The sequence below is a fragment of the Haliotis rufescens genome, unplaced genomic scaffold, assembly GCF_023055435.1.
Source record: "Haliotis rufescens isolate VD_foot unplaced genomic scaffold, xgHalRufe1.0.p SCAF_5, whole genome shotgun sequence".
NCBI lineage: Eukaryota > Metazoa > Mollusca > Gastropoda > Lepetellida > Haliotidae > Haliotis > Haliotis rufescens.
The window spans coordinates 47,935,807-47,953,388 of NW_025964223.1; the positions used below are offsets into that span (position 1 = coordinate 47,935,807).

At 38.0% G+C, this 17,582-nt stretch overlaps 1 protein-coding gene across 3 annotated transcripts in view; it reads left to right on the plus strand.

The window, feature by feature from the left end:
- LOC124137118 (E3 ubiquitin-protein ligase rnf213-alpha-like) overlaps positions 1-17,582 on the plus strand; it is a 175,197-nt gene that overhangs the window by 148,545 nt on the left and 9,070 nt on the right. For 2 of the 3 annotated variants that reach the window (XM_048383674.1, XM_048383675.1), the window contains exons 76-92: positions 3,409-3,493; positions 3,764-3,798; positions 4,267-4,364; positions 4,763-4,913; positions 5,188-5,350; positions 5,582-5,682; positions 5,811-5,868; positions 6,482-6,684; positions 6,882-7,014; positions 7,130-7,213; positions 7,466-7,661; positions 8,781-9,009; positions 9,155-9,229; positions 10,543-10,737; positions 11,052-11,141; positions 11,394-11,593; positions 13,244-16,704. In XM_048383674.1, coding sequence (XP_048239631.1) covers positions 3,409-3,493; positions 3,764-3,798; positions 4,267-4,364; positions 4,763-4,913; positions 5,188-5,350; positions 5,582-5,682; positions 5,811-5,868; positions 6,482-6,684; positions 6,882-7,014; positions 7,130-7,213; positions 7,466-7,661; positions 8,781-9,009; positions 9,155-9,229; positions 10,543-10,737; positions 11,052-11,141; positions 11,394-11,593; positions 13,244-13,421 — 2,274 coding nt within the window. In that variant the 3' untranslated portion in view covers positions 13,422-16,704. Of the gene's footprint in view, positions 1-3,408; positions 3,494-3,763; positions 3,799-4,266; positions 4,365-4,762; positions 4,914-5,187; positions 5,351-5,581; positions 5,683-5,810; positions 5,869-6,481; positions 6,685-6,881; positions 7,015-7,129; positions 7,214-7,465; positions 7,662-8,780; positions 9,010-9,154; positions 9,230-10,542; positions 10,738-11,051; positions 11,142-11,393; positions 11,594-13,243; positions 16,705-17,582 lie in introns of those variants that run through there. The other variant, XR_007218279.1, reaches the window with a different exon arrangement.

The following is a 17,582-nucleotide window of genomic DNA, read 5'->3' on the forward strand; positions in this document are numbered from 1 at the left end:
AAATTCTTGGGACTTATTTTCGATGAACATCTCACCTGGGATGCTCACATCCAAAACCTAACAACTAAATGCAGTAAAGACCTAAACACCCTAAGATGCCTAACTGGCTCTAACTGGGGAGCCTCCAAAGATACCCTCCTCTCTCTCTACATATCACTAATTAGATCAAAACTAGACTACGGCTGCGCCATATACAACACCCTATACAACTCTCTATCTAAAAAACTTGACTCAATACAATATCAGGCCCTCAAACTAATTACACGCACCCAACATGGCACCTCCTACACTTCACTTCAGGCCTTAACAGGAGAAATGCCACTAAGTCTACGCAGGGAACAGCTAAGCTTAAATTTCTGGGCCGCGTCCCAATCAAACCCTCTCATCCGAAACTTAATAAACCAAAATATCAGCCCCAAAAACCAAGCTCTAGCTCGTAAACACCCCTTACTTACCCCAATATCCCAAAGAATAACAAACTATCTCAATGAACACCAAATTAAAAAATCTTAAACAAAACTGCAAACAATCAAATATCTTCACCCCTAAACTTAAAATCCCCAAAATAGACACAGCACTAGCTAGCCAAATAAATAAACAAACCGACCCAAACATAGCTAAAACCACCACACTAGCATACATACACGAAAATTGGCCAAATTGGTGTCACATTTACACGGACGGATCTTCAGATCCGACCTCCAAACACACAGGTTTCGGAGTCCATACCACACAACCAACTAAAACCACACAATCCTTCCGACTCCCAAACAACCAATCAATATTCACGGCAGAACTAATGGGCATGGCCTCAGCCCTCCATAATCAAGAATAAAAAAAACACAAAAAAATCCTAATACTTACCGACTCCCTAAGTGGACTGCAAGCCCTCCAAAACAAAAATACCAAAAACCGACCTAAATTAATAAATCAAATACTTAAAAGCTCCAACGACCTAACTAGGGCAGGCAAACAAATAACCTTCTTGTGGATACCCGCCCACGTAGGAATATACGGTAATGAAAACGCCGATAAAGCAGCTAAACTTTCCCTCAAAATCCCAGAAATAAGCTTAAACTTACCAATCTCAAAATCAGAAATTAAAAGCGTAAACAAGCAAAAAATGGCATAACCTTTATCTAAACTCAAATAGCCAAATCAAAAATGTACTCAGCAAACCACTAACCAAACCAAAAATTCTCCATCCATCAAAAAAAATCGACAGAGTAATCACTAAACTCCAAACCGGACACACCAACATAAATAACCACCTAAAAAAAATTAAAAAACACACTACAGGTAACTGCCCCCACTGCAAACAACCAGAAACCCCAGAACACGCACTCATCCACTGCACACACTACCTAACACATCGAACCGCATTACAAACCACCCTCAATCTAAACAAGGCTCTCACTCTAGAAGCAATACTAAACCCACAAAATAAACTAGAAAACTTCAAGGCCTTAGGCGTATTCTTAATAAAAACGGAACTAATAAAACGCATCTAAAATCACAATAACCTACCAAATCAAAATCAAATAAACAAACAAACATCCACCATACCCAGCTCCCTTAGTTCTCCTCCCCAACCCCATCGGCATCTATTCCAAATCTCAAAATTCCCAAATTCTATATAAGAAACCCCTAAACCCCCCTCTTGGGTTGCACAGACTACTTTCGCCCCTTTCGGAAACACATCAAATGGCCTGGCCGGGCCCGTGTGCGAAATACGCATCAGTCGGAAAGCGCACGTTAAATCTCCAAAGTAAGTAAGTAAGTATGTTCAGCACTATCCATCAATCTCGGCTTGGACACTCGCCCCGTGCAGACATGTCCTTCCCTGCTCTCCAGCTCATTAGCCAAAATGAGAGACATCGCTTTGTCACTACCGAGGGAGCTTGTCTCCATCCTGGAGCCCTTGCTGGCTTACCGGGTTGGGGACTACTCCCTCAAGACTTCCTACAAGTCAAACTCCTCCACCCTTTCCATCACCTTTGCCCTGGGTCAAAGGAAGATACCTCTGGTCAAAGCCAAGGCTAAGACCAAGCCTCAGAAGGAAACAACCCAGGCCACAGCCCCCCCTGCACCCCGCCCGGTGCAAAAGGCCAGGCCCGCCAAGAAGGACAAGCCCCCTCCAGTTCTCCACATGGAGATAGAGGATACCCTGCCCTCCACACCCCTGCCCCCCCGCAGCAGCACTGGAACTCGCTCCCCTCGAATCCAGAGGGGAGGAGCCCTTCCGCTCGCCCGAGGGTACAGGCCACGGAAGGAAGAAAAGGAAGAGGAGAGACATCCCCTCACCCGAACCTTCCCCCCGACCAGCCACCACTGCGTCGGCAGAATGCCAGACACCCACACCAGCACCACCCTCTCTAGCCGACAGTTTCGCCCAAACAGCCACTCCAGAACTGCCCAGCATGAACACCAGCCAAACCCAGACCACACCGGTCGAGGACCCCCCAGGGGGAAAAGGCTTCCAGGAAACGTCTTTAGAGAAGGCGGAATCAGTACTTAAGTACTACGAGGAACACCCCGACATCCACACGATCATCTTCACTGACTCGGAGAAGGTATAAGCTAAGGAAGGGGCTCCGCTCATCGTGGTCCAGGAATTAGATGATGAGGAATTCGAACACGAGATCCACAGCTTCTCGGACCTATCCCACTTCTTCCAGGACGCGGACTTAAAAACCAACAGGCATCTCATCGCCAAAACCGCCGCCATGCTCACCAAGAGTCTCTACAAGTCTCCTCTCCCCACGGAAGAAAGATTCACAGCAAGACTCCTTGCGGGCCACCACAAGTAAACTTCCAGCCAACGCTCACCAGCCGACGCCGTGCCTTCCCACGCTTGACACACACACACACACACACACACACACACACACACACACGCACACCCTCTCTCTCCAACCCATGCCCAAATTTTCCATATTATTGTTTATTCTATTACCACCCACTCCCACCCAGCCAAACCCCCACCCCCGGCAGCTTTATTAGATTAGTACTGTAAAAGTTACATTTTTTTGGGGTTGCACTTCTTTATTTATTCATTACGCTTTTTTACCCCAATAGTATAAGTGCAACCCCGTGTGCAAAATACGCTTGAGTTGGAAAGCGCACGTTAAATCTCCAATGTGATGATGATGAAGCACTATCCATCACTTGCTTGATAAAGGTATTAGGATCTACACTGAAACGTCGCACTATTTGTAATCAAGAAGTTGTTCATCCATAGAACTTGTCTTTCTTCATCACACCAACTTCTAAATGCCACTGAAAGTAGTTATGGGTTATGGTTTCATTTATTTCCATAGATTCATATCACATCATGTAAATGTACCATAGATGTTTTGCCCATAAACATGAAGAGTTACTGACTATAACCTGTTCACTTTCACACAGAACAAGCTTTTTCCCACAATGCCACAGGATGACACAGATGTCATCAGACAAAGTTTGGCAAGAGAAGGAACCATTGTCTTCTTTCGTACGTATACTTTGAGAAAAACTGGTGTGTTAAAGAGGAACAACTGTGTATCATCATTTTTTTAATCTTCCTCTGTCACAGAAGTGTAAAAGTATTGGTCAGATAGAAACCAGGTCTAAATTTTAAGAGAACATTAATTTGTATAAGAATGTTACATCTATTGCCAACACTTAAATATCAAAGACCTATTCATTTGCATTGACATTTTGGAAATAGAAGTATTAACTATTTAGGTAGTAATACATATTCTTTGTTTTATTGTCTTTCCAGAATGTCCTAATGGACACCCATATGCAATTGGAGAGGTAGGCACCATTTGCAACAAAATGGTCTAAATAGGATAATTAAAGAATCATTGTTGCTTTGTATCTTTACCTATTAGTAAGGTTATGTAGCCTGTAGCAATAATACCTGAAAGTGCTGCATCAATAAAACTTTGTATGTGCCATATTTCCCTATATTGATAACATGCAAATTTGTTCAAGAGATTTCAATCAGATTTTAACATTTTTCATATTTGAAAAGTCTAGTTTTGTCTTTAAATGCAGCTATGTTTGCTGATAGTGAAGGAGTTTGCTTTATGTAATCTCTAAAGTATCAAATTTCATTTATAAAAATTAAACATATTAGAAACCTAAAACTTTAAGTGAACGATCATATGTATGACTTTAGGTAGAATCAAGTTTGTTCAAGACATCATAATCTGCATTTCTATTTTACAAAGATGTTTTATAAATCCTATTCATTACTTTGTTGCTTCTGATATTTTTCAGTGTGGTAGACCTTATACTGAAGCGACGTGCAATATCTGTGGGTCAAAGATTGGTGGACTATCACACATAGCAGCAACCGGAAATACACAGCATACTGGGTAAGGAGATTATTTATGATCACAAATATGGCTCATATGTAATTTAGTTTGTCAAGACTGACAGTGAACATTTCTAGGTACTGTGAAATCTTTGTTAGGCTTAAAAAATAAAAGAACTGGTTATCAGGCAATGGGTTTTGAAAATATAGTGCGGGCGGGTGGTGTCTTCTTTTGTTTGTTCAAACTAGTATGTAACTAAATAAACAGCTGTGTACAATCAACCCGGGAAAGGGCCTCCCTAGATAATTTTAAAAAAAAATGGAAATAAAAACAAAACATGCGGCGAACTTTATGATGATGAGGGCAAGAACCAAGACTTATTTTTTTAGCCTTAATGATCAGTATCCATGCAGGCAAAGTGGTTGGTTGCCAGTATTTAATTCTTTATCATGTTTTAGTGACCAGACCCGTCCTGGTCATGTTCTGGGAAGAGCAGCAGATAGAACCAGTGCCTATGCTGGAGAACGTAGACTGGGAGGAGCTGTCTGTGCTGTTCTGCGTTTCTTCACTCATGCTGCATTACTTCTGGGAGCAGAGAACAATCCGCAGGCAAGTTACTGCAGGTTTATGATGTACACCAGACGTTAAGACAGCTACCTATATTTGAAGTCTTTTTAATTTGCTGGATCTCTGTTAGTCTCTAAATCTGTTTAAAACATTTTGTTTCCTGTTTGTACATTTCAAATTCCTGTTTTTCCTTCATGGTGAAATGTGTCGGATATCTAACATCAGTTATCATTTGAACTGGTAAAAGAGAGTTGAACATGTGAGAGTTGTGTCATAGTCTGCAATTGATGAATGTATTTCCCCTAAACTATTGCAGGCAGTAGCAGCTCTGGTCTACCCCCAGCTACAGCAGGATACCAGTCAGTTTTTCTTGGAGCACCTCCAGAAGGACCTTCAGATCATCCATCTGGCCACAGGGAAGAGTGTGGATGATGTCTTCCTCCTCCTGCACTTCATCTGTCATCAGATTTCACAGTCAGGTGGGCTATCAACAACATTGTAACAGTAATGAAGTCTTATACGTATGTTGCAATTCTATCTTTCCTTAGAAGTTAGTGATTATTTCCTATTAACATTCCATATTTTCATCTTTGACAGTACATCCCATGAAGTAAATCTTTCTTTAGTAATAATTGAAATATCTGCAGTATGTGGCCAGTAAACAAATGTCAAGATGTTCCAGTAAAAATATCTCTATTTTCATTTCACAGAAGTATACAGACGCATGGAGCCACAAGAACTGGTCAACAAGCAGGTCAGGGAAACCTGGGAGGAACAGTTTGCAAATTCTTTCATTGGCCCAGTGTTACAGGTAGGATTACAGTTTCAATAACTCTAACCAGTTGTGCTTCAACAAATCTAATGCATGTTATTTTATCGGTTCATCTTACACAACTGAAAGAAAATGAAATCTAAACATATGTATTCTTTTCTTCGCAGGATCTTGACAACTGCCTGAATACATGCAATGAGAGAATCATGAAGGACAAGAGAATAGGTACTGTCTCATTATATGTTCAATTAAGTAATGGAGAAACCATGACACCGAAGGAATGGTATGATTGTATAACCGGGTAGGCACAGAAAAGCCGAGGACCTTTCTTTTGTAGTAAGGCCACTCAGCAGGTTTTACAATTGCTCCCCAGGTTTTACAATTGCATTTACAATTGCATTTACAATAGATACTCTAATAAGCGCCCACGGCGATATTTGCTGATATATTGGCCAGTGAACAAGCCCAATCTGCATCCCTTCCCATTGATCAATGTACACAAGACTTATTGATTCGGTATAATACCCACACGTGTGTTACATGCACCCTTACTTATGGGCAATTAAAATCTGAAAAAATATATCTGTCGTACATAAACATTTCAGGCTGTCAGCATAAACAACGAAATTTATCTTTCAACAATGCTTTTTTTAACCAAAATAATATTCTAATAAGAGCCCCCTATTTCTAATTTTGAGAGCGCCCCGGGCGCTTATTACGTAGAATACGGTAATTAATAAGAGGTTTCACAGGCAGAAATATACAAGCTATTCATCCAATATTAATTATTGATGGGATAAGTTTTATTGTTTGTCACTTATTTGTATATCTTTTTTAGGTCAGGACAAGCTGATGTCTATTCTGTATGAAGTAGACACTTCCACTCCCCAGCAAGTTGACTGTCTCCATGAGTTCCCAGCTGTCTGGAGGTACCGGTCACGTATCACCCTGGAGCATTTCCTGCGAGAGTTCCATCTGAAAGTAGAGAACAGCAAGGGCAAGAAATCCAAGATGGAAGTGCTCAGCCTTTTCAGACAAGAGGTATGTTACTGTAAGATAAACAACAGTTAATCAGTAACAGGACTTGCATTGTTGTTCAGAAAAGCTTCTGATCGATGGGTCGAATTGCAGATTCACATCAATTATGATCCTTGGTCTGTCATCACCATGCCAGTGGTCAAGTGACATACAATTAATTAAACCAACCTCACTCATTCTTTCATAATTCTTTGTTTCAGCATCCATTCTTACAAGCACTACATCACATCCCAAATATTCTCCGACTACAACAGTACCTAATGGCAAAATACAGGCGGCGCCTTGATAGAGTGGAAGCTAAAAGAATTACCATTGCTGATGCTGCAGAGGAAGGTATTCATATCACTATTATCCCTATAATCATGATGAATTTAACCATGTGTTGAAATCAAATTGAGCATCACACTTCAGGTGAATATCAACTGAACTTCACCACTGTTGGTTCCAGGAAGCAACTCTATTGATGTCCTGGAACATCTGTCAAATTTCACAGCAGCCTGGGAATGTGTCAAGGAAGGACTACACAGTTATGGTTAGAATGTTTCCTTCTAAGACACTATCAAAAGGTATAGATGTAAAAATGGCTTACATGTGAACGTTATATTTTTTCTCGAAGACAGATAATGTAATTTTATGTAGCCCTGTTAACATTTACAAAAGCATTGCTTTAAACCAATTTTGGTGTGTGTATATTTCTGTAAAATACTTTAAGAGGCAAAATTAATACAATATTAGTTAAGGTAGTGTTCCAGTGATGCAAGCTACAGGTCAACCTTCATTTCAGGATGTTGGACAGTCCATGATGGTCTGATACACCTGCCTGATGCCTACAAGAACATGAGGATAGAGGAGAACTCCCCTCTAGCCGTCCTTCTGCCGTCCACTCAGGGACCCGGTATCTGCTCCTACATGATGCTGGAGTTCCTCTTCAGGAAGCACAATGAATTCATGGAAAAATACTGCAACAAAACAAAACAAAAGTTAGTTATCAAGTACCAAGAAACTATGATTGTTATGGAAGTCTCACCTTGTTACAAATATTATTTCACTGTGGAACTGCACACTGCCATCTTTGACATCAGTTGTCTCTGTAAATTACTGCATTCTCTTCATCCAATTTACAAGTATATTCTCCAGTCTCATCCATATGACACCCACACTCTTGCCTTTGAGCCCCAGGGGAAACATTTTTCTTGTCATTGTAGCTATATAAAAAGGGCATAAGCATGTAACCTTGTTGACTGTATGTCATTGTCCACTGACAGAATATATTATCATTCATGCCATCAGCTATGGTTTTTCTGGTCCAGACACAATATCATAAAGGCTGCCATGATATAGATATAAAATTGCTGATCATGGTGTAAAACAACATTCACTCGTTAACACGCTCACTCATTTATGTAGGGGTAAACAAAAGAGGCAGATTTATTTGGTAAAGGGTTATCAGCCCAATATACAGCATAAACTACTTGTACAACATAAACTTCCTGGAGCTCCATATTGCTGTATGTGGTGGGAGGATGATAAATACATGGATATAGAGAGGTAATGGAACACATTTTAAAAGCTGAGAACATAAGCTTAGCAAGACAACTGTTAACATTGTAACTCTTTGATGTAGACAGCTATTACTTGTAATAGTATTTTGGTATGATATTTGTTTAATCGAAACATAATAAAAGGATATTAAAGGCAAAGGTTATGCTTTGGATAGTAATTGACTTTGATACAGAAGATAGAAATGAATTTCTCTTTGCATGTATTTAACTGTCTGCATATATTAACAGATATTCATTGACACAAACAGGAGGTAAATGTTTTCAATTTAATTACTTACTTAATACATCTATAAAATTCTAATGTATCTTGCAACACTCTCAAGGACTGTAACTTTATTTGCACCTTTGCTATGATCAAAATTAAAGTATCAACAATTAAAACATCGTCATTAATTAACTTTCTTCCAAAACCATAACACATGACCTGATATGTGGAAATGTTCATGGGTTTCTCACATCTTTCTTCCACCGCTGTCATATTTTCCCAGTGCAAGTGGTCATACTTGGGATGGCTGAGCTTGACCCTGTATGTTGTAGGTATGAGCACCTGCCTGAGGTCAACATGAGGAAACTTCACAGTAACCACCTGGTCAGCTACCACCCTGACCGTGACCTGCTGCCCCTTGTCCTGGCCAACTGTAACTACTCCTTTGAGCTGGGGAAAGGCACCACCATTGAGTATGACTTTGAAGGATTTGAGTATCAGCTCAAAGAAGTCATTTTACAGGCCAAGTCAAGAGTGGAGAAGAAGTCGCATATCATACCTGTGAGTTACAGTTGCAAATATAGATCATAAAAAGTGAAAATATTTATGAAATAGAAATAATTGATGTGATTGGTAGAAAAATGTGATGGTTTTTAAAGTATACAAAAATATTTCTAAAAGTCATACCAGAATATATCCATTTCAGATTGACACTATGGTGTACAGAGCTGACACAACCAATTCTGTTGTCTTCAAGACGCTGAGAGACAGAATAGATCAGGTACCTACATGTCTTTGTTTTTACTTTTTACTTTAGTATTCATCATTAATAGATTTCCTTTAGTCATAATTGCTCTGTCCTTTGGTTATCAAAATAATACTTTTCCAACAATTAAGTTTTCTTGAGTTTATCATTTGCCACTAACTTGATAGTCTTATCAAGACAATATCTGTGTCTTAAGTGATGTAACATGGTTCTGACAAACCCTTAAAGTACTGGAATTTCAGTGTTGATCTTGAACAAAAGTAAATGAAAAGTACTAGAATTTCATATTTGGTTCTAGTTTATTTGATTTGTCAAATGATTGTTGTCAATTTTCATATGTTCACATACAAGTATCGTCATTCCAGTGACAGTGAACTATAGCTTCATGCATAGTTTCAGCAACATGATTAGAACTTAACAATTTAATTTAGTCATGGTGAAGTCCATGAGTTTCATCATGACATTCACGTATGAACCATGTGTAGGAAACCTGTGACGAATAGGTCTTCAGCAACCCATGCTTTCTGTAAAAGGTGACTATGCTTGTCGCAAGAGGCAACTAACGGGATCGGGTGGTCAGGCTCGCTGCCTTTGGTTGATGCATGTCATTGTATCCCAATTGAGTGGATCAATGCTCATGATGGCAATCACTGGATTGTCTGGTCCAGACTCGAATACTCACAGACCACTGTCATATAGCTGGAATATTGCTGGTTTGGGGCACTAGCCTAGCCTAGCCTAGCCTAGCCTAGCCTAGCCTAGCCTAGCCTAGCCTAGGAACATTATTAAGGCTGTTTAGTGTTTATTAGTTTATTAACAAACACTCTGGCACAAAATTCAATGTAGGTAGTCAAATATTATCATTTTCTTAACATTAACTTTCAGACTGCCTTACTATCAACAAATTAAAAACAACCGGTTTGGGTTTGGCAGGGTGGTGTGTTTAATGTTGGTAGTCAATAGTTTGAAACTTGTTTCAGCACATTCTGTCTTCTTTGCACACACCTAGAAGCAAAAGTATGTTGATCAGACCGTAACTCTAAATTAGGAGCCATCAGTCAGAAAATGGTAATGGTTTTGCCGCCAACCAAAAAAGCTATGAATTTTATAGTTTACATGTTCCTGTGATAACACATCAATTTGTCAAATGTCTAATTGTTTCTAATTTCTGTATTTTATGTCAGTTAGTTCTGGAACCAATCAATATAATCAAAAGTCCTGAGGTACACAGTTTTGACCTATACTCGACATGGCCACCAGACTATGGAGAGAAAAACAATTTTAAGGTATTTCATTAATTTACAGGACATATATCTGACTTGTTTCAGGAATCACTTTCTCCAGCGGTGAAGGTACAAATTGTGTCTGAACTCAAGTCCAGCTTGCCAGACATCTGTGACTCTATCAACAACTTGGACATCACCACCAGCTTCCTCAAGTCTCTGGGAGGAGATCCAGACAAGTCACTTCAGACTTTCATGACAGATGTGCTCAAGATGAAACAGACAATAACTAGTCAGAAGGTGTGTAATTGCAGATAGGGCAATAGGAATGTCATAAAGTCAAAAGGTGGCCCCCATATCTGCTTCAACAAGTAATGTGTAACTGAAGGTAATCACTCTATCACTAGGGTCCTATTTCACAAGCAAGCATAGTGCTATGCTATAAGACTGCCTTGTGAAACAGGACCAAGCTATGTGATTGTTATATTTGTTTATCATGTGGGATGATAATGTTCTGTTTATTTTGAGAGAAAAAGACTGAGATGAACATTTGAACAAAAATGGGATTCATTCACTTCTGGTAGGCTTGATCAATATTTTCTCATTAATTTCAGGCCCGACAGTTTTGCAGATTCAAGCATATACAGTCTTTGTGGCTGTTGCTCAGTTTTGAGAAATCAGTTGTCTTAGCTCAACATGCACAGGTGAGAAAACAATCTGTTTATTTTCATACAAATAATCACTTTTGCAAATATCTTCCAGACAAAGCTTTTTTATTGTTTAATAAATAATGTGTGAATTTGAATTCTCTATAAAGGCACCTGATGGGAGTGATTGCTGAAAGTAGGCTTTTTTCTATTTATTATCTGTCAATTAATACAGACTTTAGTTATGTCCAGAATCTTTCCTGTTTTCACTGGAATTTGTTGTTTCATAGTCATGCATCTATCATTTAGGATGCCTTTGACGATTTTGACAATGAACTGAAAGAAGGTCTCCCAGATGATGCCAGAGCTCATCTTAAACAGTTTTGTCAGAACAAGAACCTAGAAAAGCTGGAGTACCTTTTGCAGCAAATGTTTGACTGTCTTCTGCTGAGAGTAGCTCAACCAGTTGACCCAAATGATCAGGAAGCCATCGACCTGAAACGCATAAGGTGAGCAGTGTTGAATGTTTCTTATTCTGAATGTGTGTTGCTGATGATTTGTCTTTTTCTGAAAGTGTAACACACTGATGATTCGTATTCAGAATGTACATTAGGATGATGATTTGTATTCAGAATGTTAGGTTGAGTATGTCTTCCCTCGCATTGTATGTTAGCCTTGTGCGTCTTCATTATTTTGAATGTATGCTAGCCTGATGTGTCTTCCATGTCATAGTATGCTAGCCTGATGTCTTGTTCTGATTGTGTTAGCCTCGTGTGTCTTTTTATCCCCAGCCGGGCCAGAAATGGCCGAAGGGGGATTATGTAGTGGCGCAGTCCGTCCGTCTGTCCATCCGTCCCACAGAGGGTTTTTCGTTTCAACTAATTTTGACAGAGTTACTGCCCCTGTTTTACGAAGCTTCATTTGCCTTATTGTGAGAGAGGGTACTAAGCTTATGAAATCAACTCCTCCTACAGTTTCCAGAGAATACCCCGACACTCAACACACAAGATGTCGAAATGTTGATGATACGCATATTGCAGTCCCGTTTCGTTTCAACTAAGTTTGACAGAGTTACTGCCCCTGTTTTACAGAGCTTCATTTGCCTTATTGTGAGAGAGGGTACTAAGCTTGTGAAATCAACTCCTCCTACAGTTTCCAGAGAATATCCCTGACACTCTACACACGATGTCGACATGTTGATGATAGGCATATCGCAGTCCCGTTTTGTTTCGACTAATTTTGACAGAGTTACTGCCCCTGTTTTACGGAGTGTCATTTGCCTAATTGTGAGAGAGGGTACTAAGCTTGTGAAATCAACTCCTCCTACACTTTCCAGAGAATATCCCTGACACTCTACACACAAGATGTTGATGATACGCATATCGCAGTCCCGTTTCATTTCAACTAATTTTGACAGAGTTACTGCCCCTGTTTTACAGAGCTTCATTTGACTCATTAAAAAAATTCATGCGGGGGATGTTGTCCTCTCAGAGCACTCTTGTTCTGAATGTGTGTAAGCTTGATGTGTCTTCTTCTGAATGTGTGTTACCGTCTTATTTTGAATGTGTCAGCCTGATTTATCTGCCATCTCATTGTGAGTTAGCCTGATGTGTCTAATTTTGAATGTGTGCGAGATTGATAATTTCTTTCTCTGACTGCATATTAGATATGTAGGGTCAGAATGTTTTGGGTTTATGTCTTGTTTTGAATGTGTGCTGGCCTGATGAATGTGTGTAAGGTTAATGATGGGTCTTGTTTGAATGTGTTAGATGGTTGATATTTTGTATGAATTTATGTTTGCAAGAGGATGACTTTATTAGAATGTGCTTGATGTTTGCAAAAAGGGTAAACAAATGCTCTACCAGTAGCATCTGCCGCTCACACAATCTCATCGTAAGGTAGTAGTTATATTGAGTCACAACAGAAATTCCCTTTGACTAGAATAATTAAATTGTGAATAACATGTATGATAAGGTAACTGAACATACTAAATACAGTGGATATTTAGCCTAAGTCAAATAAACTTTGACCAATTTCATCAGGAATCAGTCAGTATTCTTCACAGATGGATCTCTCACATGTTGTTTTATTCACTGGTATGTTTATGAATGCAGTAGGTATTTTGTATATGCTTCACCTTTGCATGTTAATTTCCTCAGTCTGCGAGACATCCTTCAAGGTGACCGAGATGCTCCGCTGTACTGTAAGGAACCTGATGAGACACTGACCGAGGAAGACATCCTCACATTCCCAGCAGACATCTTGGGGAAGCACATTCCCGACACCTGGCTGTCTGTCCTCCGGGAACTCACACAACGCAGAAAGGAGTTTCAATAGTGCCTCAACTTCTGTCAATAGTGGATTGTCATACTTATGTTGTGTAAATGTTGAATCTAATAGAAATTATGAATTGTGGCAGTCCTCTGGTAACTCACACAACGCAGGAAGGAGTTTCAATAGTGCCTTCAGTGTAGGTCAATAGATCGTCATACATTTGTTGAAGTAGAATGAAGATGTCGATCACTTAATATTACAGACTTATATTAATTCTTGACATAACTACTTTCGGTTTGTTTATTATCTTTATATTTGAATTCGCTGATGTTACAATTGCTCTCATGTATATATTCTTTTTCATATAGTGCAGTAGTTTTCCACTTTTTGCTTTTCATTTTGTGATGTGTTATAACCAAATTGTTTTGAATACTTGTATCTTGAAACATTTTTAATGAAACTATACGTATCATGTTATGTATGATTTAATCACTCGATATATATTTTCTAGACTTTTTCCTATTTAGAATATGTATATGACATAAATTCAAATGATTTTGATAGTGCTGATGGAAAAGAAATATGTCCTTGCTCTTAGTACTTAGTACTGCTTACTCTTACATATTGCATAATAACATATATTCTGGAATGAATGTTTTTGTTCATGCCAGAGGTTTAATGTAGGTTACAACATTGTAGATGTATACATATGTATTTTCTTTGGTGTGACATTCTGCTGTGCCAAGATGTACCAGTATTGATCTGTAACATGGTCTACACACTATGCTATAGAATACACATTTCTTTTTCTTACCTGATCTTAATACATGCAGCTGTGTACAGAGATTCACCTAAAGAAAACACTCATGCATTCTGTGTTGTCAGAAATATGTAACTGATGGATCTGTTCCCTCTACATGATCATATTAGTAACTGCACCCTTTGCTATGTATATATATATGCAGAGATTTAATTCATATTTGTTGTTAGAATCATATATAAACTTCTCTGTCATTGGTGTTTGAAGGTGAACTTGTATGAGGATTTGATCAGCATCTGTCTGATTTGCAATATGTTGACCTTCTTATACAGATTACAATTTCTATATGGATTGTAGATGAATGTTTACAAATTATTATTTTGTTGAGTACTGAGGTAAGAAGAAGACATTTTACCTGAACAGAGTCTTAATAACCAAGCTTGATGTTAATAATAATATTATTTAAAGAATCTTTATTGATTTTTTGTTGTTTTGAAACATGTCAAACAGTAATAAACACACAAATGGATGTTCAGTAAATACTGTAGATCAATATTATATCAATGACAGGAATATGATATGAATGCATTCTGTTGTGTCAAGTTGAGGAGAAAGGGTTATTTATGTGATGTTATAGGAGTTGAAGATACTGCATTTTCAATGTAGAACTATATGTTCCCTGTAGATTTGATGTCACTTAGTTGACTTTCAAATCCAAACTATAATACTTTCTGCCCAAATGGATACTTGAAGTATTTTGGTAACTGCAACTCTGCTTTCTGTAGCCTACACTTGTACATACATGTATAATCATTTCCAAATGACTGAGACAGAAGAAACCTATGTGCTAGTCGATCAATTTTCCTGTATTATTTCCAATATGTTTGATAGTTGACTGCACTCAGAAAGTCAGATTATCAATCGTTTTGTGAAAGATTTATCCAGGGTATGATTTATTCAGGTTAACTGATAACATGTAATAATGTGTATATCACTCACTCACTCAGACACACACACACACAATAATATTAAATAACATAAACACCATTTTATAATCATGCTTTTGTTTGCTTCACATGTACCGGTACGTTTTGTAGGTGACAGCTTGTTTGTTTTTTTAAGTAATGTGTCAGTTTTGATTTCTTTCCTGTATTATTGCAGTTTGCTTCATTCAATGCAGCACATCCAGAATGTGTTTTTTTCACCAACCACTGGTGAATAAAATGTACAAAAAGTAATGTTGTTTATCTTTGTATTAGTAGATATATATTTTCAAAGCAAGCTTTATGAGCAGTTGTTTAAAGTGGTTTATATCATCCAGTATGTATGCTATAGTAAAACATTTCATGTGTTGCTTGGAATATTTTGACTTTGAAGTTACAGCTATGATCTGTCTTTCAAAAAATGTTTCATTTAACAGGACCTCATAAATTCAGTATATTGATAATGAGATGTATTTAGATGTCCTTTTATAGAAAAAGTGACAAATCAGGTCACAAAACTAGGTTGATATCTTGATTTGTTGAGAGACTGTGTTACAGTAGATAGAAAACTAATTAATCTAGATGACATGACCATCACACACGAGGTTCCCCGACACAAACTGCTGCAGTAGTTATTATAGTCGAGGAACTATTGTGATTGGCTGAATGTCAAGGATCAGGATGTTAGTAAATAGGTGAAGTGTGTATATATGTCATTTTACAATCAGGTTTCATTTGTGTACATATAAATTCATTAAATCAGATTTGTTTTATTTGATTCTTTAGTTGCTTTTGACATCCCAGTTTAATCCTTTCTCCTCAACGGATGATTTAATGAGGCAAATGTTTGAAAGTTTGAAATATATTTTTGTTTATCTAGTGTCCATTTTCATACCATTCTCTTAAACAGTGAAATCATGAGCACTTTACAGAAAATATATCTCTGTATTTGGAATATGATTATTGAAGGTCATCTTTTGAATATATTTTACTATAGCTTAGAAATACATTTGCTCATACCTGTACAACAAAATATATTCATGGTGAAGTGAGGTGAAATTCAAGATTATTGCACTTATATATATGTGTATGTGTCTGTCTGGCTGATTGTACTAATCCTGGCTAAATCCGGGGTTTTTTTGTGCTAGCCCACTGAGATACCATGTGGCAGTTTAACATAGCCCACTCAGACAAACTATAATGATTCCTAGCCGCAACATGTAAGTAAACTGTGTATAGAACTGAAGTTTCTGTGGTAAAGCAAAAAGCAATGATTGCATGACATGGTACCTCTTAATTGTGAAAAATAAGGATGTTGGAAAGGCTCGTCATTCTGTGATGTTAAGGTTAGAAATATGTTTATCACATAATATTTTGTTTGTTTATCTGCTTTTTAGGTGTTGGTTGTATTTGTTTTCTATTTAACAATAAAGAACTCACCTTTAATCATGTTATTACAGTTTGTAACACAGCAGTCATAGTATTTAAGACTTTGTTATGATCGGAAACCAGAATAATAATAGTTTTCTCAGAAGACATTTTGATTCTGTGCTCTTTAGGTGAGGAATGCATGACATGATTTAATAAAGGCTTATAACTGGTTTGTTTTTGTCATGATTTTTTACTTTTATTTCAATGAATATGTTTTAACTGTGTGAAACATAAACTTTCACTTGGGTAAAACATATCATTGTTGTTAATTGGATCCCTTTAGGTTGATCCTGCCTGTCCTTGTTTAAGACACTGACTATTTGTAAAAAGGCATCATTCACAACAAGTCTCTCACTCAAGGAACCAGATTAACATCTGAATGAAAAAGCACAGCATCAAAAATACACAAAGATGTTTAGCAACAATGACTCCAGATCTAAGCGGCAGAGATGGCACCAGATGTTATTGGCCAAAAATATAAAGAAAACAAACAATAATTTGACAATTGATATGTGTTCATTTCACAATAACACACAACATTCCCAAATACCATTTAATACACTTACATTTTTCGCATGTGGAACTCAACATTACGTGCATGTGCTCATGGCAGACCAGGCCCACAGTATCCCATGTCAAGCAGACAATTTAGACTGTAGCAATGTGTGCCTTGGCTGGCTGTGTTTCATTAATCTCCCTATGACATGGATCATAGGAATGGTTCAGTCAACTCTTCCAGACATTCAATATTCATACAAGCAAATTTGGTTTAGTTATGGCTACATGAACCAATGCCTTTGATTTTGATCTTACTATTCAATTAACTTTAACTTTTTCAAGAATTTAAGTGCATAACAATGCTGCAGATCTCTTATTTGGGTCTTTCAGGCAAGGTTTCTTCAGGTTTTCCATGGCTTTTGAACACAAGGTATCAGTTATCAACAGAAACCCTCTTCAGGGTCAACAAGCGTATAGTTGACAAAGTCATCTATATCCACCGCCCATTTTAACACGTTATGGTCCCAAATCAGGTAACTGACGCAACATTTC